Here is a 24,827-nt window from a genome sequence, read left to right on the forward strand (position 1 = left end):
GTAGGAGGGCGTCTTCTGTGCCGGAAGAGGCGGGGCCGTGACCGGAAGAGGCGGGGCCGGATCGGCTGCCCGGTGGGGCTGCGCTGGGGACGCACTGGCGGACAGAGACAGGTGACCCTTCGCTCTAGGGCCTGGTGGACTTCAGCTGCGAGAACGCTACCGCCTTGCTTCTCTGTCGGTCCATTCCTGCCCCGAACTGCGCAGCACGCGCTGTGCTAGCTTTAAGCTGCCATCAACGCCACACGCGGACTGCCCCCGCAGCTTCAGAAGCATCATAGGGGCGTAATAAAGTGTTTGCGGTGACTGTAGTTACGTTTGAATGATGGGTCCATAACTTCCCAGTTGTAAAACCTGGGCAAGTTAACCAAATGAGGATAATAACAGTATTTAAAACAGAATAATTGAGAGGTCTGAGATCATGTACATGCTTTGGACAATTCCTGGTGCTGAGTTACCAATAGATTGCTTTTACGAATACTGTATCATTGAGTAGTGAGAAATGTGTCCTGGTAAGCATCAAAGTATCATTCAAGAAAGCAAGTAAAAAAACTTTCGATCCAAATTGTTCTTATACGAATCAACCCCACTTTATGGGGACTCTGTATCTGCAGAGTAGAACAGCTCCCAGGGCTGTCAAAGCTTTATCCACCAGAGGCACCTGCACACGCTGCAGCCTTGATTTTTAAAAATGGTATCCTACCCAATTTGTGTCATCGTTTTAAAGTATATTAGTCATGTAGGTATTATTGTCCTTTAAAAACATAGACAAGAAGTATTGATACTAGGGTGCACATTCCTATGTGTGGGTTGATGCCAAGCAAACTACGTTTAAACGTGTCTCTACAATCAGTGGGGTGGCTGCACACAAGTAATTCTCAAAGCAACACTCTTGTCTCATTAAGATGCATTCTTTTTAAAGTCCAATCAAAACTAGTTTCCAGGGAGTTATGCTGGGGCAAGTTAAATTTAAGGCCGGCAGGTCAGCTCAGAAGGTTGTGGAGCACATAATTACATGCCCTAATGTAAGAACAGTTCTTATGACATAACCCTGCTCGATACTGACCCTCATGAAGGGATCGCTGAAAATATGGGTGTTATAGCAAAGTGTGCTGGAGAAATCAAATGATGCCCAGCTATTGGAAAGAATAGTGTCTGAGGTTTTAAAGGCTTGTATTCGAAGTGAGATACCTGCTGAGCGCACACAGAAAAAGCACACCAGTCTACATATCCGAAGGACTGTTCATAGTAAAATTAATTATCAGAGGGGGGAATTATATGGGAGCTTAAATTCTGAGCACCAATTTTCAGAAGGCGATAGAGAATGAAAGTTTCATTCGTCCCTAAGTGGATTAAGCCTCCACTGATTTCCCTATGACCGTAGACCAGGGATAATAATAGTCTTGCCCTCAGAGTACACTGGAAAGTTGATTACTTCCATCCCCCCTGAGACCAGGGAAGGGCATTTTCCCTCAGGGGCTTGCCTGGGTGTGTCCTTGATGGAGATCACTGTGCTGGGCATCACATAGTCAAGAGCCATGACTTCACTGACTTGGGGAGGTCCTTGGACCAATATTGTAAGCTCTTCTGTCTTACATAATACCTATGTCCCAATCATTGACCCGGTCCCATGGTTAACCACATTGTATTGATGTGCTGCCAATAATGTCTATGTGACAGTCTTCTTTGATGGCCTCCATCCCGTTCTTTTTAAATCTATGTATTCTAGCAAACCCTTGGAGACCATTATGACCTCATGCTAATCATCTCCCTCATCCAGATGATATGTTGCTGTAGTGTCTTGTCCTTGTCCTATTTAAGGACTAATTATTTTTAAAATGGTAACATTTGTAAGTTATGGAGGCTCTTTTTTGGAGACTCCAAAGGGTTAATATTGATAGATTTTTCTCAAAGGTACAGGATGATCACAGAGACTTGTTTATAAGTTTTTAGACATTTAAAAACTGCATTGGATCATAAAAAGTCTAGGAAAGTTGCACTGAGAACTTTTTAAAATCACAATGCACCGCATTATTCAAGGGTAGCAAGAACTATCCATAATTATTTTGTTGGGAAGCTTACCCCATCCTACAGGCCTATAGGCCTGATTTTGCCTGTTTAAACTTATTTTTGTTCTCTAAAATAACATGAAAGTAGTCGCTCAGATGCCAGGAACACCATTTAATGTGGCGTAAACTGAAAAATGCAGTCGTTGGGGGAAGGGCTACAGATAATAGAACCACCACCTCCGGAAGTGTATCTATAGATGAGGGCTGTGTCAAGAAAATGATTCCCCGGATTTCTATTTTTGATTACCGGAGGTGTCTGATGTTTTGGTAGCAATATTTTTACTTATTCCTACATAATGGGACAACAAAGCCCAAACCCACTGCCATCAAGTCAATTCATAGCCACGGTCTATGCGGCTTTTACTGCAGCACAGGGCTCCACCCTTCTCCCAAGGATCAGCTGGTGGATTTGAACCTTTGAGCCTCTGACCTTCCAGCTTGCACACTGGGGCTCCTTAGTGGGATACATGTTCAAGCACTGTACTTTGTTGTTCGCTGCCACAGAATCAACTCCAACGCATGGCTACCTATGTACAAAGGGGCTTCAATACTGGTTGGAGAACTTTCCTTTTCCCACGGCCCTTGTGAAGCCTCCTCACGACACAAAACGAAACGCGACTTACGCCGCCTTCCTGAACCCTGGCATGTCCGAGTCCACTGTGCCCATCTTCACGGAGGGGATCCCTTTCTCACTGACCCTCCATCAAGCCTGCCGCCCTTTTGTGGTGAGTGGTCTTTCCAGACGACGTGTCCAAAGTAAGCCGGCCAAGGTCTTGGCATCCTTGTTTCTAAAGAGCTGTCTGGTTGATTTCTAGATTGCTGCTCTGCTACCTAGTTTGTGACCACCTGTCTGTTGAATGGGTGCAACATGGGCCCAGAAAGGAAAGCAAGCTGGCTCTGGAGGGTGTAAAGGTTAGGACATCACTAGCCAGGGGCTCCCACAGGGCTCCCTACGTGGGCTTCCGAGACTGTACGGCTTTATTAGAAAACTCCATCTTGCTCCCTCGGAGCAGCTGGTGATTTCAAACTGCCGACCCTTCAACCCATAACCACTACCCAACCAGGGCTCCTGACACACCACGCATGTACAAAGACATAAACAACCGATCGTGTTAGAAGGCATTTCTCCTCCACCTTGAAGGAGTCCGTTAAAGTCAATGGTTCACCAACTTACTAATTCCCAGCACTTGCCTTGTCACCCCCAGACGTACTCGGTCACCACAGACATCCAACACTGACCTGTGCTCAGGTCTGATGGCTAAATGTGGCTTAGTGAACATGTGTGGAAATATGGGGACGTATGTAGGCTCTAATAGATTAAAAAATCCTGTTTACATTTCAGTCCTGTGGCTGTGAAATTATATCTACACCTCTTCTTAGGCTGGCAGTGACCGGCTGCCTCTGACCTGTGAGCCAGGCCCTTCACGTCCCTTGTTACTCCTTACGGTTCCTGCATGTGCCCAGCAGCCAGGACCAGGAAGGGCTTCTAAGCCTCTACCTCGGTTGGTCACAGACATCACTCATCATTTCTGGGACTGTGGGGTGGGGCAAAGTGCAAGAGATGCAGGCTTCCTGTTTAAGAAACAAACTGCCATCAAGTCAAGTTGTAGCGACCCTATAAGGCAAGTGGAACTGTTCCTGGGTTCCACTCTTTAAGGGAATAAGAACCTCATCTTACCCTCCGGGACCAGCTGGTGGTTTCTAACTGACCTTGGAGCCCAGCTTGTAACCGCCACTCCAGCAGGGCCCCACCGGCTTCCCAACAGGCAGGTGATAGAAGGCGTTCAGAGAGAACTGACGATGAGGGCTGCCAAGGCTGCATCCTGTCAAAAAGCCAGTAGTCCCTTGCCTCGGTCATTCCGATCTCAGACCTGCTCCTGTCCCGCAGGACTCTTATTTCCTTACACACGATTGGGGGTTGGGACCCGCCTCCTGCCGAAGAAACGCACTGCGACGGAGTAACAGCCCAGAATGCCATCCTTTTCCCTCTCAGTGGGGGATGAGACTGGACACGGGCTCGTAATCAAATTCCCAAGCTAGTTGGAAACACACCCATAGATAAGCAATGCCTTGGGGTACCTGCATGAGGAAATCTCATCAAAGTATGGCAGTCTCATAGATTGTGGGAGCAAGTTGCTAACCTTTATCTTTAAATTCTTAAAAACAAACGGGCTCCAAAAAAGTTCACGGGAAAATGTCACGATCTTTCATCCCTTTTTCTGCCCTTTTTGAAGCCCTCTCACATGACAGATAGGTCTGGGGGTCAGTCCGACATGACAGTAAGAAAATGCCACGGCATCGGATGGAGGAAGCTTTCTGAACATCACATCTTTAGAAACAGGGCACTTCAAGAGGAGGAGGGAGTCCAGCTAGGAAGTGCTCGCAGTGAAATCCTCCGGGCAGCAAGGTGGAGCGAAGAGAGGGTTCGCAGATCAATGTGGAGGATACAGGGGAGACCGTTCTCCAGGTGGAAAGCCACTGTGACCTTGGGGAAATAATTTCTACAGCACTGGGAAACATGTATGACTGTCAAGTCATTTAAAAGGAGACAATTCTCTGCAGTTTGCAGCACAAACTTAAGCTTTGAGACAGCATCTTGGTCCACTAGTAGGTCTTTAATGAACAAATTAGCCGCAGCGGCAGCACGGCCATGGGCGAGACTGCCTGGAGTGGATGGCGGGCAGGAGGCTACAGCACACACCACCAGCTGGAGAGTTGAGCCAAGGGCCATGGTGTTCACTGGGTTGTGGATCCCCTACACAACCACCAGCAGCAGCCTTTTCCCTCCTTGGTCGGCCCTCAGCTTCCCCATTTGTATTTGACAGTAGATGATCTATCTCCGCTATCCCTACTGGCACCAATACTCCAGCCTCTCAGCTTTCCCGTTTGAAGTGCCTGCTGCCCGGATTATGTCTTTCCCTACTATTCACCTGGCTCCAGCCGTCACTACCTCTCAGTTTTGCCTAAGGGTCAACTGATTGGTCACTTTCTTATTGAGATCCCTGATCTAGTACTTGAAACCACGGGTATGCAGCTCTGTTGCTGGCCTTACCACGCTCCCCCGGTTTACCACACTCAGTCACGCTGACGACCATCTGCATATGGATTGACTTGCTCATTTCATCCTGAAATTAACACTGTCAACTGGACTCATCATCAGTGGAAGCTCCGTGAAGGCAGGTTTGGTGTGCCTGGCACCCTGTAGGCACGCAAACATTTGCTGAAGGAATAAATGAAATTTCCAATCCCAATCCCAAAGGGCAATGGTCACATTGGTGACATTTTTATTCAGGAGTCTGAATTCTAGCAGCACGGTCTCCAAAGGGCAGCGTGCACACTTGGGCCAGCCCTATTTAGAAAGCCTTCCCTTTAAGAACGTCTTCACCTACCCTGAACTCTCGTGATAAGGTACCTCTCCTATTGAAAGTATTTCAATTGCCTAAAACCAACTCCCAAGCTTCACCTCTGGCCGTGCTTCCTATCTCCCCATGGTCTTGGGTTGGGAGAGGGAGAACAGCAGAGTTGGACTAAGGCAGAGAGCAGTATCACTCAATAAGAAATGTGGTCGCGACTTGCCCACAGTCACGTCTTGGCTTCTTCATGGGATGATTCAAAACTTCCAAAGGAGGTTTGGTGACGTGCAGGTGTCCGCCTCCATCACCAACTCCCTAGAAAGAGTGCCCCGATGTCCGACTCCGACCAGGTCCTCTGCAGCCTCTTAGGATAGTCACAAGTTGCCCGGTGGCATGAGGACGCTGGGAGCTGGCTCACAGTGCCCACTGCTACCGCTGTGTGGCCAGGCCTGTCTCGTAGCCCTCTGTCTTCATGTCATTGAGCCCCAAGTCCTCGTTCTGGTCAAACGAGCGCTTATAGTGCTCCACTTTCATCTCAGGGTCGTCCTCGGGGGCATACACGTTCTGCAGGACCAGGGAGGGACAATCAGTACTCATTCATCCTGCCATCCATCCCTGCCCCAGCAGATTCCACCTCCCACGGCCCCAAGCCTGCAGGAGCTTTCGGCTCGGTGTCCATCCCCTAGGGCCAGGCTGACCTAGTAGGAAGCAACACATGGCCAGGAGTGGGACAGCCCAGTCCCATATGAGCGAGCCGCCTAAAAAGCTTTCTAATGTCTGAGTGTGGAAGGCTCTCACTCATGGTTCTGACCCACACTAGCTGCTCAAGAAATGTTTGCGAAATAGCTGGTCACCAGGGCTGAGGGCCAGTCACCCAGTTGGCTGAGGGTCTCTCGGGCTTTCTATTTAGCCCCTAGCTGCGGACCCCATCCCTCCTCCCTCCAGTCAGATTCTCCAAGTGAACACCGCAGAGCTGGAGACGGGCGCCGAGCCTCAGGAAGAAATAAGTCTAGGAGTATCTTTTTTCTCTCTCTCTTCTTTACACATATTTACAATCCCTCCCACCTTGTCCTGTTCTTTCTGAGGCGACAACTTCGACCAAGAGGTTCCCTGATGAAGGGCAGGCCACAAAGAATTGATGACTCTTTCGGTTTCTCAGGAAATGAAAGATCAGAAAATATCAACCCATGAAGCATCACGGACGACTAATTATACCTGCAAATAGCTGTTTCCTGCTGGGTCATCCATAATAAAGTGGGCCTTCATGTGACCCTGGATCATCTAAAAGGGAAAGAGAGCAGAGTATGTAGATGATAAGGCTCCGGGAGGTAGACGCTACGCCTACCACACGACCACTTCAAATGACACTGCAGAATCCACACATGTCTTCAGAACCGGTGGGAGTCTGCAGCTCCAGAGGTGGAGTAGAATCCCTGGGTGGCACAAATGCCGGGCTGCTGGCCCACAGGTTGGCATTTCAAGCCCATCCAGAGACACCCCAGAGGTAAGACCAGCTCCCAAAGGTCACATCCCAGCCTCCAAAGTCCCACGGAGCCATTGCCCTCTGCACACACAGGGTCGCCATGACCAGAAGTGACTCGACAATCACTCACAACAATAGAGCAGTGGAGGAACAGGGTCTAACGTACGCATTATCTGAAATCTAGTCAAAAAGCAACTCCAAAAGAGGGACCAGACTTCACCCCAGTGCGTCCAGACGTGAATGCAACATACCAGCATGATGCAGAGAACGAGAGAGGTCTGAGGGATCGGCCCCAATCCCAACTACTCGGACACCCCTCCTCCCTCCAGAAGAAGTCACTTCAGAGAACAGCACTGACGCTACAGCTCAGGGAGAGGGACACGTATGATCAGAGCACACAGGAGCAAATGAAGGGGGAGAGAGGGAGGGAGTGAGGAGCACATCCTGGCCCACCAAGCCCAGAGAATGATATTCATGCTCAGAGAGGAGCATAAGGCTGGCCCCACCAAGAGATACAATGTCCCTCACTGACCCATAGCACTTCGGGGACAACACTGGAGACACAGTGTGGTAACTGTGGCTGATCTGACCCCACCACACTGAGGCAAAACACTAAGGGAGTGCAACAGAACAGCAAGGGGAGCAGAGCAAGGAAGTCCTGAGGGAATACTAAAAACAGACTGTGGGGCAGGGTGTGGTGCCCCAACAGCCTCTACTGGAAAACACCCCTCACCAAAAGTCAACAAACAGACCTGGAACTATTTATAGGCTTTTCTTTTTCTGTCGTTTTTTGTTTGTTTGTTGCTGTTTTGTGTACTTTTGCTGCTTTGTTTTGCTCTGTCTTATTTTTGTATATATTATTGTCTCTATATGTCTATCTAGAGAAGACAGGCGAGATAAACAATCCGGAGGAGACAACGGACCCATGGTTCTGAGGGGACATGGGAGGGGGGGGGGAGGTGGGTGTTGACAAACCCAGGGAAAAGGGAACAAGTGATCCAAAATGGATGGCGAGGAGGGTGTAGGAGTCCTGGTAGGGATTGGTCAAGGGCAATGTAAGCGAGAGGAATTACTGAAACCCAAATGAAGGCTGAACATGATGGTGGAACAAGAAGAAAGTAAAAGGAAATAGAGGAAAGAAGAAGGAGGCAAAGGGTACTTACAGAAGTCTAAATACAAGCATGTATATATGTAAATATATTTATACATGACCATGGGGAAATAGATCTATGTATATATATTTATAGGCTTAGTATTAAGGCAGCAGATGGACACTGGGCCTCCACTCAAGTACTCCCTCAATGCAACACTTTGTTCTATTAGCCTGGCATTCCATGATGCTCACCTTCCCGACATGATCGGTGAAGACAGAGCGGGTACATAAGCAAATGTGTTGAAGAAAGCTGATGTGTGCCCAGCTATCGAAAGATAGAGTATCTGGGGTCTAGAGCGCCTGAGGTCTTAAATGCTTGAAGATAATCAAGTGGCCATCTGGCTAAAAAGCAACAAAATCCACATGGAAGAAGCACACCAGCCTGTGTGATCATGAGGTGTCAATGGGATCAGGTATCAGGCATCAAAGACCCAGAACAAAAATATTGTGAGTGAGGGGCAGTTCGAAGTGGAGACCCAAAGGCCTTCTGCAGGCGACCCTTACAGAAGGGTCTTGGGGAGGAGACGAGCCAGACAGGGTGCAGCATAGCACTGTTGAAACATACAACTCTCCTCTAGTTCTTTAATGCTCCCCACAGCCCCACTCTCGTGACCCCAATCCTACCTTACAAATCTGGCTAGATCAGAGCATATACAAGGGTACAGGTAAGAACTGGAAACACGGAATCCAGAGCAGAAAAACCCCTCAGGACCAATACTGAGTAGCGACACCAGGAGGGGAAGGGGGAGGTAGGGGGAGAAAGGAGGAACCAATCACAATGATCTACATATAACCCCCTCCTTGGGGGATGGGTAACAGAAAAGTGGATGAAGGGAGACATCAGTCAGTGTAAGACATGAAAAAATAATAATTTATAAATTATCAAGGGTTCATAACAGAGGAAGGGTGTGGGAGGGAGGGGGGAAAATGAGAAGCTTATACCAAAGGCTCAAGCAGAAACTTTTGAAAATGGTGGCAACAAATGTACAAATGTGCTTGACACAATGGATGGATGTACGGATTGTGATAAGAGTTGTATGAACCCCCAATAAAATGATTTTAAAAAAATACACCAAAAGGTAATTTATTATCTCATTCAGTTAATATTTAAATAAGAATAAAAGAGGTTCACAAAACTAAAAAGAAACAAAGCCATTCCAAACCCAGGATTGATGAACCTAAAGGGACCCTAAGCAGAGTAAGGGTTGTGTGTGTAAGTGTGTGCGTGCGTGTGTGTGTGCGCACGCGCGGTGGTGGTGGTGGTGGTGTAAAAGAGAGCTCATGTCAAGGAGTCCCGGGAGAAGAATGATTGCAAACTGTAGTGGCCATTGTACAATTCTGCTTGACGGACTGATCTGTGGAATGATGTGATGTGTGTAATAACTCCCAGTGAATGATACATTTTAAAAGAGAATAAAAAGCGATTCCTAACTGATGATGTTATTAGTGCAGTCACCTTATACTCTTGGAGAATGATTGGCCATGTCACACTTTCTTGTTTACATGGGGTTTTATTATCTTGCCTTTAGCTTGTTTCTGTTTGTTTGTTGGCTGGTTGGCTTGCTGCTATTGTTGCTGTCGCTGATCTTATGGGGTTTTGGCTTCGTCAGAACGCGACCACCAAAGTGTGCCTCGGTCATGCATACTCCACAGACAAGCAGATGGAGTCTGGGCTCCCGATCCAAGAACAGTTCTGACGACATGGCCCCACTCGATACACACCTTCATGACATGATCACTGAAGAGAAGGGTGGTGCAGAGAGCATAGTGTCCGGCTATCGATCAGAATAGTGCCTGGGTTCTCAAAGGCTTGTATTCAAACAAGCAGCCGTCTAAGCATAGAAGCACACCAGCTTGTGTGATCCAAAGATGACATGACAGTAACAAAGTCCAAATATACGGCAGGGAGAAGGATCAGAGCTAGCAGTGTGAACAGCAATTTGTAGAAGGCTACGGAGGGCAGTGGGAGCCCCTAATCCATCTGCAGAGGATCTGGTCAGGCTGCACTGGCAGATCTCCTCTAGCCACAGACAAGGGTCCCCAGCAGCCTATCACAGAGAGATCACTGTCATCTTGACTATGCTGCACTGAACTGGACACTTGGTCAGCTGGCCTCCCTCTCGACCAGACCTGAATTTGTTCTGGGTACAAGTCTCTCTTGCTTGCTCCATAACAACATCTTCTTCCCTGGCTTTTTAATTATTGATGGTGGTCTTTTCTTTCTTATTATTTGTATTTTTATCTTTATATTACTATTTTATTCTTACTACTTATTTCATTTTTGTTTTATATCGTTTCTGCTGGGTCTTGCAGTTGGTGAAGCTCAGGAGTGGAGGCGGAGAGATGGTAACTGATAGGATTTACAGGGGATGTGGGAGCACAGAGGGAGCTAGGGAAGGTGAGGGGATTCAGGAGTAAACAATAATGCGGGAGGGGGAGGGAGCACTAAAACTGATTGTGATTACACAACTCATTTTAAAGGCGATTTAACCATGGGGGTGGGGTGAGGGAGAAAATGTTCTAAAATCGATTGTGGCAATGGTTATACAATTTTTCTTGATATGATTGAGCTATTGAATTGTATGGTATGTGGATTATGTGCCAATAAAACTGTAAAAAAAAAAAAGCAACTTCAGTGACCACCACCAAAAAATACATGTGTTTATATATGTAAGGTAGGCATATAAAAACACATGAGGGGGCTTCGAACAGTTCATGGAGAAACAAAATTAAAAGGTAATGAAAATTCCCCACATACTCTTTGAAGCCCCGAATGTATATGTATATATGTGACTATATGCACATATTCATATATATGTGTGAATCTCACACATCTCACTTCCATTAAGCCGATGCCGACCCATAGTGGCCCTCGAGCATAGAGCAGAACTGCCCGTGGGTTTCCGAGAGAGACTAACTCTCTAGAGGAGTAGACAGCCTCAGCTTTCTCCTGCAGTGCCTGCTGGCTTTGAGCTGTTGACCTTGAAGTTGGTAGTCGATAGGGGGCACAAATATGGATACATCCTAAGATATAATCCAGTTTGTTTTCTGAGTTTGGAGTGTCTCGGTCAATTGACACAGAGTAGTGGCCAGATCCTTGAAAGCGCGAGTGAAAAGAGGAAACCAACATTCAGAGAAGGACTGTCTCCACATCAGTGCTTCCCAGTGGACAGTACCACCCACTGGGGGCCGCTGGAGTGGTCCACCGGCACTGGAAAAGCAGATGCCAATGTTGCATCCTGCACTGTCAGCTACAGAGTACAGGTTTTAGTTGCCGGGAGGTGCTGAGTACTTTAATTTTTCTGAAAAGGAGGCATTAAGCCAAATAGGCCTAGGAACTCGTGTTCTACATGAGCCTCGGCCTCATCTACTCCAAAACCAGAACTAGACGGTGCCCAGCAACCACGACCGACTGACTGTTCAGATGAGGGCCCGCCATAGGGCACAAAATGTGGAACAGAACTTCCAATTTCTAGGAAACACGGTAGACAGAGTCGGTGGACTGGATGAGATCAGAGGATTCTCAAGACGACTGTCCTGGGGTATTCTCTAACCCTCAAAACAAAACTGGCCTGAAGGTCACTGTGCGCTAACTCAGTATGTATTCCTCTAAAGAGCCGTGTGCGCAAGGATTACGTGAAAACAAAGATGAGAAACTGGCTGAAGAGCAACATTACCAATGTGCACACATTCTGAAGTGTGTAACCAATGGTAATGAACAATTTGTGTGAAATTACCAAACAGGAGCCTAAAGTGCCACGTAGAACCTTCAGCAAAAACGCAATTCTGCTTATAAGAAAAATTATGAGGCATCGTCCAGAATTCTAGTTTACGGTCAAAAAGCATCTCAGCATGAGAGTAAGAACACAAATATATTCTCAGACATCGCGGTCCCCAAAATACTTCTCCCCACTCTCCCTCCTCTCCAGAAGCTCTTGGAGAAGATGCTCCAACAAAATAAGGTAGAAAGCCCAAACAGGGTGGGCAAGGGCATCAGACAGCAGAAGACTCCCGACCGCGGCAGATCCAAGGACGTCGCTGCCGTACAGGACAGAGTAGAACTGCTCCGGGGAGCTTCCAAAAGTAGAAAGCCCCGTCTTTCTCCTGATGATGGGTAAGAGAGATGCTTATAGGGCAGGAAGGGGCAGGGAGCCAGCCTCGGGTTCCCCAGAGCCTGTGACCAGCAGTAGTGAGCAGGTATGCTCTTACCTGGTCCAACTTCTCGCTGAACTCCTGCAGCTTCTGTGCTTGGCCAGGGCTGGAGCTGTCACCCAGTGTGAACGGGTTCTTGGTCACCTGCAATCAATGGCACAAGCTCAGCTTAGAGACAGAGTAAGCAGCCAAATGGTCACCATGCTCTTAGGCCGGTCGATAGCCCGGGGAGGGCCGCAGGTGGGTGCTTACCCAGGCAGGCTGGGTCTCCATTTACCCCACACCACTGTGCTGCTGACCAGGTAGCCAGGGCCACTCGTGCAATCTATGGATCAACTGACCAAGGCAACAAAGGGCTGTCTGAACAACGTCAATTCCCCTTCCTACAACATCGGAGAAATGCAAAGGACACGTTCCACTGACAAAGGCAAAATGGCCAGGAACTGAGAACCGACTAGACACACAGGTTCACCCAGGGGGGACACACACAGATGAGGGGCTGCAAAGTCAAGTCCACTTTCCCACTTTCTGAAGCCCCTCGAGTGTATGTTGGGGAGTTGTGGGTGTTAAAAGGACCCTCGTTGGATATCTATTTAACCCCAAATCACTACACAACCACAAGGTCCCAGAGCTGGGCCCCAGAATTCCCAAGAGAAATTTCCCCTAAACTCATCTTCTCGACACAAAATATTTAGGTCTCTTAATTTAGCTTTAAAGCAAAGACATCTCGTTATCACCCTCAAAAAGAAGGTTCTCCAGGACAGGAAGCGGGAAAGAGGCAGTCCCTGGACGGACACTGCCTAGGGCGTGGCAGGGGAGGGGGGCGGGGGGCTGGGACGCTGAGTGCGAGAAGACGGTGTTCTCAGAGCGGCTGTGGTGATGGCGGCACAAACCTAACAGGACGGAGCGATGGACCGACAGGAGGTGAGGCCGAGCGCACACTCGGGGACTCACCAGCTCCCGGATGTCCTGCAGCAGCCCCTCCAGCGTGGTAAACTTGCCCCCGAGGACAGACATTCCCAGTTCGAACTCCAGCTCCGGGATTTCCACACTGCACGTCTCAGACTGCAGGGACGGGAGGATGAGTGAGGCTTTGAGCCAGGGGCAAGGAAAGCTAACTAGAAGTCCGCGCCAAAACAATACTAGCAAGGGAAAGTTTGGGGACGCAAGTCAGCTGACTCAGATTCTCTGTCTCCCCAGGTTAGAGCTAGAGATGCACTCCTGTCCACCGGAGCCACAAAATGGAACCCAATGAAGGGGGACTGAGTCCCAGCCCCATGCTGCCCTGCCCACCAACAGACACAGGAGAAAGAAGCCCTCACTGCCCCGCAGTGGACGCTCACTCACGGTGGCCCGAGGACAGGGAAGAACTGCCCCTGTGCGTCCCGGAGACTGGAACTCTTTACGGGAATAAAAAGCTCCATCTTTCCCTTGTGGTTCTGAACTGCTGACCTTGCAGGTATCAGCCCAATGTGTAACCCACTATGGCACCTGGGCTCCTCTGGGAGGGCCCCTTTGTAGACACTAGCCACCAAGAAGCTGCAGCGGCATCAAGAACAGTGTTCGGGTCACCTTCGGAAACTAGAATTCCAGCAACAGATGAACCCTGCCCAAGGATGGGCCAACTTCGGGCTGGGGGTGTCACCTCATACCCCCAGAACATTACTTTTTAAAGCAACGCTATGGGGCGTGGGGGGGCTTCAAAACAAGCCCAGGAGAAATGGAATTAAATGGCGATGGACTTGTTGCAGGAACCCTCTGACGTGCCCTGGCGTTGCTCCTAGCTGGACACGCAGGGATCAGAGAGCAGTGTCAGGTTCAAAAGCAGCCATTACCTTGAGGAGGTCTCTGGTCAAGTCAGAAGGGTCTGTCACATGAAGGGTGATCCTGGTGCCCAAGGGCTCCACTGCGCCCCCAGACTTCACCTACACAGAAGGCAGCCATGAGCCGGGGCGGCAGGGAGTGCCAGTGACGCCCTGAGGAGGCTGGGGCTCCGGTCAGGTCGGCCCTTTCCAGGATACAAGAACAGAGGCCCCTATACCAGCGGGCGCATCCATCACCCAAACACAAAAGTGCGGCAGCTGGCCAGGGCTGCGTACAGCAAAGCAGCCTGCCTGAACATACCCCTCAGTGGCCAAGGAGCCTAACATCGACCTTTGACAAACAAAGCTCTGACGCACACGGCTGGGAAGCATCAAATGGGTGGCTCCCCTGCAGAGGGCTGCCGTGGAGAAGGTGGCCAGCTGTGCTTGATTACCCTCCCACCCAAACTCGCGGCGACCCTGCTCAACCCAGGAGGGGAGGGGGGAGAAATAGAACTTGCCGCCATCAAGTCAATGCTGACTCACAGCGACCTGCTGTGGGTTTCAGACAATAACTTCACAAGAGCAGAAATCCGTCTTTCTCCCAAGCAGCTGCTGGTGGTTTCTAACCGCCAACCATGCACCACTGTGCCAGCAGGCCCCAGCAACCCTTTAGGGCAGGGTGGTGCGGCTCCCTGGGGTTCCCAAGACTGTGCGTCTGGACAGGAACAGCCAGCCTCCCCTCCTTTCCCTCGCAGTGGCTTGGTGGGGGGTGGCCCCCCACCACAGGGTCAGCAGACCAGGGCCTACCTGCAGCGCTCGGAGGGGAGGGAATGAAGAACCCTCTCAGGTAGCCTGCCCGCCCTTATTTCCAGACAGCTGTAGCTGGGAGGGAGGTCTTTATCAGGGAGTGGAATCTGCACTCTGGGGAAAGGGTCCAAAAGTCGTTTCTCTCTTCCACGTACTGACCTACGACTTCAGTAAGCTGTGCTGCCTAATCGTTCTTCTCTAGACGGACTCCCTGTTCCTGCTAGGGCTCCTCACCCTATGCTACATCCTAAAAGAAAGCCCCACCCCTCCCATCGTGAAAGCACCCCAACACCAGGACCAACCTCATTGGTGCGGTGCCCACAGTTCTCGCAGTTGGTCGCCATGATGATAACCTCCTTAAAGTGGGGGATTTCTGGAAGACGCAGTGAAGGAAATCGGCTTCCAGGAGAGCAAGACCACCCCCTGCGGAAGAATCAAGCCAGCCCCTCAGTCAACAGCTGCCAGTTCTAGGCCTGCCTGGCACGATGCCGCATAAAGCAGCCCAACAGTCAGTCCTCTGGGCGAGCGCAGTTTCACCAGCGCTGGAAAATTTGCCTCGGACACAAGGAGGGGTCTCGAGAGCATGGTCTCCAAATGCCTTAGCAAAGTCAGCCTTCTTCTCAGCATCAGCCCGGGACGCATGCTCTCTGTCCCATAGGACACCTCCAGGCCCCGGCCATGCTCCGCCGACAAAGGATACGCACTAACTTCATGTTGGTCTGAGCCGGAGCGCTGCATTCCGGGCAGTTCGTGCTGAACTGGAGCACCTGGAACACAGTGTGGGCCCAGGTAAACCTTCCCCAGCAGGGTGCTCAGGCTAAAGACATTCCCCTTGGAACCCAGGCTGGTGGCGAAGGGAGGGCGCCACTGAGCAGCATGGGGCTCAGCCCCACTCCTCTCCCCCTGCTCTGCTCCTCCTTCAACAAAAGCTGGTGTGACTCACTTCATTTCTGAGGTCATCCTCTTCTGGCTTCTCTTCTGGTACCTCAGCCTAAAATAGCAGATGTGAGTCACAGGTTGGCATGTAGGCCTCGGCCTTCCCCACACCCTGCCCCAGAGTGGGAGGAAATGCTGTGTGCTTCGACCACACACCACCTCATATCCGGATGTGCGAGCAGGTGCCAAAGCCCCGGGCAATGGAAGGACAGAGTTCAAGACTGAGTGACAGCCCTGCACCGTCACCCTTCACCACGAGGTGGACTTGACAGCTCCTTAGAAGCCAGCACAGGGAGACCCTTACTACTTTGGACAGGTTACTAGGCGAGGGGCTCTGGTGGGGCAGTGGGCTGCTCACTGCAAGGTCTGGACCTTCCACTCCTGGAAAAAGGTACAGGCTCGGAAACCCACAGGGGCAGCTCTCATCGTGGTGGGTAAAAAGCACAGGGTCAGCAAAAGAACACAGAGAAGGACTCTCACGAAGAGGAGGAATGACACCCGGGCTGCAACAAGGGGCACAGTGAGGACGGCGCAGGACCGGGCAGCCTCCCACTCCATCTGTACATGGGTCACTCTGAATCAGAACCAGGTTGCTGGCACTGGACAAGGCGAGAGGCACAAACACACTGAGAGCCCGCACGGGAGGCGACAGCAGCAAAGGACGTTTCCGCCGACTCTAGGCAATCCAGGGCCAACAGCCTTTCCCACCATTTGGCAGCTTCTACCCACTTACCTGGAGTCCCAGCATCTCCTCCTGCTTTGAAGTCCGGTTATAGTGCGTGATCACCAGGGCATCGTCTCTCTGGGGGGCAAATGGGTTTTCCACAAAGCTGTTCCCTGAGGGATCATCAATGATCTAGCAGGCGAGGGAGGAAAGAGGAGGTACAATTGGAGCTCCGTCTACCAGCAGGTACCACGTGGGAAAATCCCAATTGCAATGGCCCCCCCCTCCCAAATCTCAAGCAACCACAATTCCACACCACTTACCAGAGTGAAAGGGGAGGCCACTTGCTTTAGCTCCTTCAGCTTGACAATGAACTCATCGATTCTTTCAGCTATGGCTTCTTCACTTGCCTGTCATAAACATGGAGGAGACGGGTCAGCCCCGGGGGTCGTCCACCCCCATTCCTGCCATGCCCATGCACTTCCAGGCCCATCTTAGTGCGAAGGGGAACGAGGTGACTCAGACTTCACAATGAGACCTAGAAAACAAGTCTGGTGGAAGAGTGGGGCCGGCAACGGATGTATGTAAGGACTGTGATAAGAGTTGTATGAGCCCCCAACAAAATTATTTAAAACCAGACACAAAAAAAGGGAGTGGTACCAGATGGTCACTTCCTCACAGGCCCCACAGTAAATTAACCACAGCCAAGGGCTCCCAGGCTAACGGGGAGGAGAGAAAACTGAATATACAACTGTAACCCATTATTTTTAGCCTTAAAAAAAAGACACAATAGAAAACCCATAAAGCCTAGATAACCTAAAAAAAAAAAAACACCTCCCTGCCACTGAGTCATTGCCAGCTAGCTCATAGTGACCCTGCAAGAAATCCTGTGGGTTTCAAATGCCGACCCTCAGTTAACAGCATAACCCATAATCACTACGGCACCAAGGCTCCTCAAGGGATTGGAAAAGGCCCTTCAGAGGTAATGTCACCCTGCTCTCTGAGGCTTGATACAGTGAGGAGCAAGGGCCAGTAGGAACAAAGGGTGGCCTCACCACATCCGCAAAGTCGGCACCTCGGCGAGCGGAACGCTCCACTCAGACACACAAGAAATGACCCCTTGAGCTGCTGCCACCAAAGGACCCCCACTCACCCTTCGTGTTGGCTGGTCCTGCTCCAGTCCAGAGATAGCACGGCTGATCAATCCTTCAACGGTGGTCAGAGCTTGCGAACAGAACAAAAGCTGGGTGAGTCGTGGCTCTGTGGCATGTCCCTGAAGGGCCCCAGGTGCTCCACGCGAACACACTCAGGCCCTTGACACCCCTCTCCATAAATGGGGGCGCCAGGCTCAGGCCTTCATTCATCTCTCCTAACAGTGATGCGCACGGCATCGTGTCCATTCTGACTCATCCCAACCCTAGTACAGAGGAGAAGTGCCTCTGGGTTTCTATTTTAGATCCTCACGGGGAGTAGATCGTTCTCCCTCCACACGGCTGGTGAGTTCAAACAGCTGGCCTTGCAGCTGGCAGCCCAGTGTGTACCCAGCCCACTAGGCCACCTGGGCTCTTCACAACAATATGACAACTGGGTAATGTACACACCATGGCTGTACACTCTGCTACCTGAGGCCCAAGGGGCTTTGTAAGCACACGGGACCGATTCCAGGCAAGGGTGAACAGCTCCAATACCCTGAGCTTAAACTTACCTCCCTTCTGGCTGAAAGCTGGAATTTCGAAATCCAGCTCAGGGATCCTAGTGGTAGCGGAGTCCGTCTTCACCACCTCTCTGTTCATGTCCTGGGCAAGGAGGAGCACTTTCAGGGCAGGGCGGTCAGCAGGGCAGCCCCTCCTCGGGGAATAACCACACTGCTTCCTTCCCCTTCTCCTGTAGACCGGGGCCCAGCCGATTCTTCCAATTCACACAATCCCAAGAGTCCAGGTTGGGCCAGGCTGCCCAGGTGATACGAGCATTCAAAGCAACGACTGAACATTTCCTACCCGCTGCCATGTCCAGGATCCCATCTCACCTGCCAAGACTAGCAGCGGCTCCATTTTACAAAAGAGGCCACTGAGGCTTGGAGACAGATTTATAACCAAGTCCCATCCCGCCGCTGGAGCGCTGACCCCGGCCTCCAAGCCCCCTGGGCCCCTCTCACCTCCTGCGCCCTGACCGTCAACGTGTAGCGCACTCCCTGGTCCTGGATCCTGCCTGCCGACTGGATCTCCGTGTTGGTCCAGTTGCAGTGCTCGCAGGAGAAAGAGCTCACGATGATTTCTCTGAAGAAGGGGATCTTGGTGAGCAGGAGGCGCGTCACGCCCTAGGGAAGGACACAGCACAGCACGGAAGGAATCGGTGACGGCCCCGGACACACCGACGCCGTGGACGGCTCGGAGCACCGGCCGCGGCCGCCGGCCCGGGCCCTCCCCGCCGCCGAGCGCTCCCGGCCGCGGCCCCGGCTCACATTGCGGTAACAGTTCATGCACAGGGACTCGATCTCGGTGGGCTGCTGCTCCTCGTCCTCGGCGCTGATGGGTCGGAACAGGTTCCCCGGCGCGGGCGCCCGGGCCGGGGCGGCCGGGGGGGCGATGGCGGTGCCCAGGCGCCCCGGCTCCGCAGCGTCGGCAGCGGACATCGCGGCCACGCGCAGCGCAGACCTCAGCGGCAACTTCCGCCCCTCTCGCTTGGACTTCCTCCTGCGTCATTTCCGCCCTGCATAACCCCGCCCGTTCTTAAAGGGCCCGCGAATTTGTGGCCCCGGTGGGTGGGGAACAGCGTCCAGGAAGATAAGTCTAGTTCTTGGGGACTGCCAGTGCCGCCCTAGCCAATCAATCGTTGCCTCCACCTCAAGTCAGGCGTCACTTCCCCTAGAAGGTCCTCTTAAACCCAGGGCAGATTTCAGTTCCCTTCCATAGCTCCCACCACAGAGGTGCAGAAATGTATCTGCAAGATCCTTGCTGCACAGAGACCCGGGGTCTGTTAGTAGTCAGTACACTTCTAGACCCTTAGTTCTGGACCCTGCTTTGTGTTGGCTCGGGGGGCCCCCCACTCCCTGATACTCCTTCCCACCTCTCAGTCCCTCAATACTCTTCTCCCTTTGTATACTTTCTACTCCTTATTTCTACACACCCCCCACGCACTCCCCAACCTCAAACACAAACCCCTTATTTGTACTCTCAGTCCTCTATCCCACCACTTTCAACCCCAGCTGATGCCCCTTTCCGTTTCCTAACAACAAAAAGCTCTCCCCCTGCCCCTCGCTTTCTTCTTCTTTTTCGGTAAACCTTTCTTTCTCGATCTTTCTCTCCCTGGACTGGGCCCAGACACCAGCGTTGTAAATGGTAGTTCTCCGAGTGGCAGAGGATGTGGCGCGCCTTGTGGACATGCTGCCCAGATTCAGGTGGGGGTTCAGAAGTGCTGGGGCCCCTGCCCATAGGAGCTGAAGAGGACAGGACATTCCAACAGGAAGGGGTAGGGACTGTGTGGTAGTCCTTTCTTCTGTCCTCCCCGTGCGTGCCCCAATTCCAGAGCAGCTGCACACACCCATGAGGGCAGTTTGAAGGTTACAGGCTCAGTCATTCAGAGACCATCTGAGTTGGCACAGCAAGAACAAAGGAGACAAGCCAACTCGGGAGTCTCAGTTCCCCAAGACCACAGGTCCCCTGGTGACGCCTGTGCCATCGCAGTCTGAGTAGGCTAGGAACAATGCCAGTACACAGGAAGGTTCTCTAGCATAACCCTCACCATGCCATCCATGGCTGACAGCTGCAGCTAGCCAAAGAGCCCCAAAGCAGAACCCAGGCAGAGCCAGGTCTCTTGGGCTGACCTGTACAGATGAAGGTCAATGAGATGGCGCAACCAGGCATTGGAGTGGGTGATAGTGTGCCCTGGGCATGCTGGTGAGACCAGTGCTTTCCATCATGACACAAATGAGAGACATGCCAAGCAAGCCAGCTTCTATCATAAGCATCTATTTCATTGGAGTCCAAAGACTCATTCAACTTGGGAGTTAAGCGAGAGGGGCTGTGGGTGGGTAGAACACAAAGTCTGCTCCCCAGAGGGCTTAAAAAGCCCCCACAGTTTGGAGAGCTCAATCAGGACGTTTACAGGCAAAAAGCTCTGTGAGGAATTTTGGATTCTGCCCCCTCCTGTCATAACCCCAAACCCCCATCATTCCTACCCACCAACCTCGGGGCCAGCAGGAACTCGCACACACGTCAGTCTCCTCTTCTCCCCTCCCCTTCCCTCCCCTCCTCTCCTTTTCACATTTTCTGCCTTTCTCCCTTCTATTGCCCCAGCAACAGAAGCTGGCAAGGCAGCTGTGGGAAGGAAGCGCTCCTCCCTGCAGACCATCAGAAGCAGGGGCCTCAAGTTGACCAGAAATGATTGGCGCCAAGCACAGGGCTGACGCAGCATGCACTTCCAGTACAATCAGAAGGGATGCACAGTGCCCTGTCCCCTCCCTCCACCCTTGGCTGGAGCGACTCTTGAGGATCCCCAAATGACCACGGGGAGCCGGTTCGTGTAACCTGGTGAGTGTAATGCATCCGGATTGGGGGGTGGGGTTGCCCCAAGAGGCTGGCTGCACTGCTGTGGGCGGTCCTCTACCCTCTGCCCCACGGGCCATGGTCAGGATTGCGCACACTAGAGGCCCAGACTGGGCGCGGGGTGTGGGGCCTGGACAAGCCAACCCTCAGGCTTCCCCAAGACGGCTAGGGTCCTGGCCGTGGAGGCTGTGGTTGATGTCTTCCCACAGGTTGTCGAGGCGGGTCTGCAGCTTGCCCAGGGCCTTGCCTCGGTCCGCTTGTTGGAACTCGGGCGCGAAGGCGCTGTGGCTGGGCGGGGGCGGCGCCAGTTGCTGCTGCATCTCCTCCGTCTCGCGGTCGATGGCCCGCGTGAAGGCGGCGATCTGCAGGAACGTGTCGTGGCGGAACGCCTGCAGCCGCTGCCGGACCTCCTCGGAGAGCGCCTGCGGGTCGGGGGCGGCGCCCTCCTCGGCCCCCTCGGCGCCTGCGCGGACGTAGGCGCTGAGCTCGTCCCGCAGCTGGTCCAGGTTCTGCTGGATGCGCGCGTGCAGCGTCTTGGCCTGGCGCGTGAGCTTGCGCGAGAGGCCCTGCACGCAGCGGCTCAGGCGCGCGGGGCTGACGGGCGCGTGGGGCGCCACGCTGCGGTGCAGCTCCTGCACGTGGTGCCCGATGCCCGCCACCAGGCGCTGGGCGTAAGGGTGGAAGAGCTCCTTCACCCGGCCCGTGGTGTGCGCCACGCGGCTCTGCAGCTCCTGCAGCAGGGCCCGCGCCTCGCGCACGCCGCCCAGCACCTGCGTCTTGGTGCCCTCCCCGACCAGGCGCAGCTGCTCCTGCAGGTCCTGCGCGCGCAGGGCCACCTGGTCCAGCAGCTCCTCCGTGTAGGGCGTCAGCTGCTGCCGCAGCCCGGCCAGATTCCAGCCCACGTGCTCGTGCACCTCGGCCATGTAGGGCTCCAGGCGGTCCCTCACCACGGCCAGCTCAGCCTGCAGCTGCTGCCGCATGGCCTCGGGGTCCTCTGGGAGGCCGGGAGGCTCCCGCCCCTGCCCGCTCAAGGGGCCCAGCTTATCCAGCAGCTTGTCCATGTTGCTGAGGTCGCCCTCAAGGCCATCTTTCAGACTCCTAGAGGAGGGGATAGACATCCAGGTCATTGGATGACTAACCTCTAAGACCAGAACCATCTCCTTTGCCTCGGAGACACTGCACACGTATCCCCTGGGGGCCACCAAGACTCTAAGGCTGCAGACTGAGGACGCGGGGGTCCTGTTCCTAAGCCCAGGCTAGCCAGGACGCCCCGCTTCACAGAGAGGACGTCTCACCTGCTGATACACATCAACCACCACACCGCCCAAGAAAGCACCATAGAGGCACCCCCACTCACACAACCTCTGTTCTGGGGCCACAGAAGCGCCTTCTGCCTGATCCCAGGACTCACACCCCAGTGTAGGGTAAGGCAGTGACAGTCCTGGCGGGTACAGAGCGCTGCAGATCCCAAGCTGGCCAGGATCAGTGAGCACACTCCGCCAGACCTTGGTCAGTGACGGCTATAGAAGTTGAGGAATCAGAGGCGACTTATCATCTCTCGGCCCCCTTCGCCCACAGCCCTTGCCCTCCTGGCCACTCACGTGGGTGCCCTTGCCAGCTTCTGTTGCTGGACCTGCTCCATCTTGCCTTTGTCCCTGCTGCTCTGGCTGAAGTAATCCCAGAAACCTTTCTGTGCCTGTGTGGCAGAAGACACTGTAGAGAGATGGGGTGATTAAGGGCCAAGCTCTTCCCCTCAGGCATACAGCCCCTCTGTCCAGCCTGCACCCCACCAGAGGCCAGGTTTGGGGACCCACCTGAGAAGAGGGTCAGCACCCCGAACAGAACGGCAGCCCTGCTCGCCATCGTCCGCTCCGCAAAGAAGGAGACCTGGTTGAGGGGAGGTACACAACCAGGGTTGTCTGTCATGGTGCATGGCCTCCCTCAGAACCCTGCCAACCCTTCTTTGGGGCCCGAGAAGGAAGGGGTGTCTCGCTAGGAGGTGGGGGGAGGAGGACCTCCCCCTGCGCCATCCTCATCCCAGCCTCGTGATGTGTGTGAATGGGGAGGGAGCTCAAAACCGCTTTATAAAAGTCCTCCCCCACCACCCTGCACAAGGCCCGGGAGAGCCCCTGAAACCCCTCCTGTCACCCTCCCTCATCGTCCAACCTGCCCTTGAACGGTTGGGGAAACTGAGGCATACCAAGAGGGGGGGGGAAGGCAACGCTGCCAACGAGCTCCAGGATGTCCTCGCGTCTTCCTTCCACGTCCAGCCTTCGGCTGAGCACTCTCCCCCCACCCTCCTGCCCGGCTACTCCCTGGCTCCAGTCTGGGCGCCCAGAGCAGACAATCGGCTTTATACTCCAGGGCCTGGAGCCTGGCAACAACTCTCTGAGTAAACACCACGTGGCGGGTCAAAGAAGATGACCTCGGTTGCCCCCATGCTCGCTCACCTGCTGCCTTTTCCACCGGCACCCAGAGGGTTAACAGTATTCTGGTGTCAGGGGGCTGCCCCAGTAGAGGGACTTCCGGAAAGTTTTACTGGGAGTGGACTTGCCCTCCAGACCCCATGCCCTTCAACCTTTCCACGGGCCTGTTGGCTGGCCCAGCACATTGAGACAAGCCTGTTTGTCCACTGAGGGCCCCTGTCTTACTCAACTGCCCTGAGTCACCGCACCCAAGACAGGCATGGCCAGAACTGGGCAGCCTGTGACTGAGGACTGGATGAACCAGCACTGCTACGGTCTGGATCCTCCCCCAACCTGCTGGGTGAAATGCTTCTGGGTCTGGATCCTCCCCCAACCTGCTGGGTGAAATGCTTCTGGGCCCAGCAAGGGGAGGAAGGGGAGGAAAGGGAGGCGGAGAGGAGGGGGTGAGAGACTTCTGAGCCTGAGGAGGTGGAGCAGGAGCAGGGTGCTTGCTGTGGTGAAAGTTGGACTCCCCTCAGGAGGTCTCTAATGAGGGGAAGTAAAAGCGCCTCGCTCTCTGTAGGATGACATGCCCACTTCAGATACGTATGCACATGCATTGCTAGCTCCTGATGCTCGCTCCTCCGTGTTTCCTGGTTCCGTCCTCCGCCCTCACAGATCGAGTTGTTTCGCCCCGGATTGCATCCATGGCCACCTCCCGCGGTCCTCTCTGCACAGGCCTGGCCATCCAATCCTTTATCTGCTGTAGCTCATCCTAACCCAATTCCAGTCGCACCTCCTGAGGAAAAATAATCCTGACTTTGCTTGACCTCACTGCCTCTTTCCGGCTCCTGGCTCCTTTGTTTATGCCATTGCCTTTACTTGAAAGATCTGATCCCCTAGAGCAGTGGTTCTCAACCTTCCTAAAGCCGCAGCCCTTTAATACAGTTCCTGGTGTTGTGGTAACCCCAACCTTAAAATTATTTTTGTTTCTACATCATAACTGTAATTTTGCTACTGTTACGAGTTGGGCGATCCCTGTGAAAGGGTCATTTGACCCCCTAAGGGGGTCTCGACCCACAGGTTGAGAACCGCTGCGCTAATGGATGTGTGAGGAGCCCTGGTGGTGCAGTGGCTCCTTGTTGGGCTGTTAACTGCACAGTCAGCAGTTCGAAACCAGCAGCTTCTCTGAGGAGAAAGAGCTTTCTACTCCCAGAAAGGAGTACAATCTCAGAACTCACAGGGGCAGTTCTACCCAGTCCTGTAGGGTCGCTGTGGGTCAGCAGAGACTTGACTCAATGGCAGTGACTTTGAGTTTCATGAATATCATTTGAATCAGACATGTTTTATATTGACTAGAATCCAGTTCAGCTACCAAGAGACCAAAAATGCAAAGAGGAAAGAAAAAGAAGGCAGAATGTAATTTAAGCAAAACAAAATCTTATTTTCCTCTCCTGCG

At 52.8% G+C, this 24,827-nt stretch overlaps 2 protein-coding genes across 2 annotated transcripts; both read right to left on the minus strand.

Moving 5' to 3' along the window:
- Nucleotides 1-4,660: 4,660 nt before the first annotated feature.
- On the minus strand, nt 4,661-19,082 carry ZPR1 (ZPR1 zinc finger). The gene is made up of 14 exons (XM_075546632.1): nt 18,881-19,082; nt 18,575-18,736; nt 18,125-18,215; nt 17,573-17,643; nt 16,743-16,829; nt 16,489-16,611; nt 15,763-15,810; nt 15,520-15,586; nt 15,122-15,192; nt 14,043-14,132; nt 13,162-13,272; nt 12,265-12,351; nt 6,635-6,700; nt 4,661-5,983 (listed from the first exon to the last, which is right to left on the minus strand). Exons 1-14 carry the CDS (start codon nt 19,049-19,051, stop codon nt 5,849-5,851), a joined length of 1,380 nt encoding a protein of 459 aa, XP_075402747.1. The 5' UTR covers nt 19,052-19,082; the 3' UTR covers nt 4,661-5,848.
- Nucleotides 19,083-20,901: 1,819 nt separating this feature from the next.
- APOA5 (apolipoprotein A5) lies at nt 20,902-23,650 on the minus strand. The gene is made up of 4 exons (XM_075548773.1): nt 23,414-23,650; nt 22,778-22,850; nt 22,565-22,676; nt 20,902-22,061 (listed from the first exon to the last, which is right to left on the minus strand). The coding sequence occupies exons 2-4, from the start codon at nt 22,824-22,826 to the stop codon at nt 21,110-21,112; spliced, it is 1,113 nt and encodes a 370-aa protein (XP_075404888.1). The 5' UTR covers nt 22,827-22,850; nt 23,414-23,650; the 3' UTR covers nt 20,902-21,109.
- Nucleotides 23,651-24,827: the final 1,177 nt, after the last annotated feature.

The sequence above is a fragment of the Tenrec ecaudatus genome, chromosome 4, assembly GCF_050624435.1.
Source record: "Tenrec ecaudatus isolate mTenEca1 chromosome 4, mTenEca1.hap1, whole genome shotgun sequence".
Classification (NCBI taxonomy): Eukaryota; Metazoa; Chordata; class Mammalia; order Afrosoricida; family Tenrecidae; genus Tenrec; species Tenrec ecaudatus.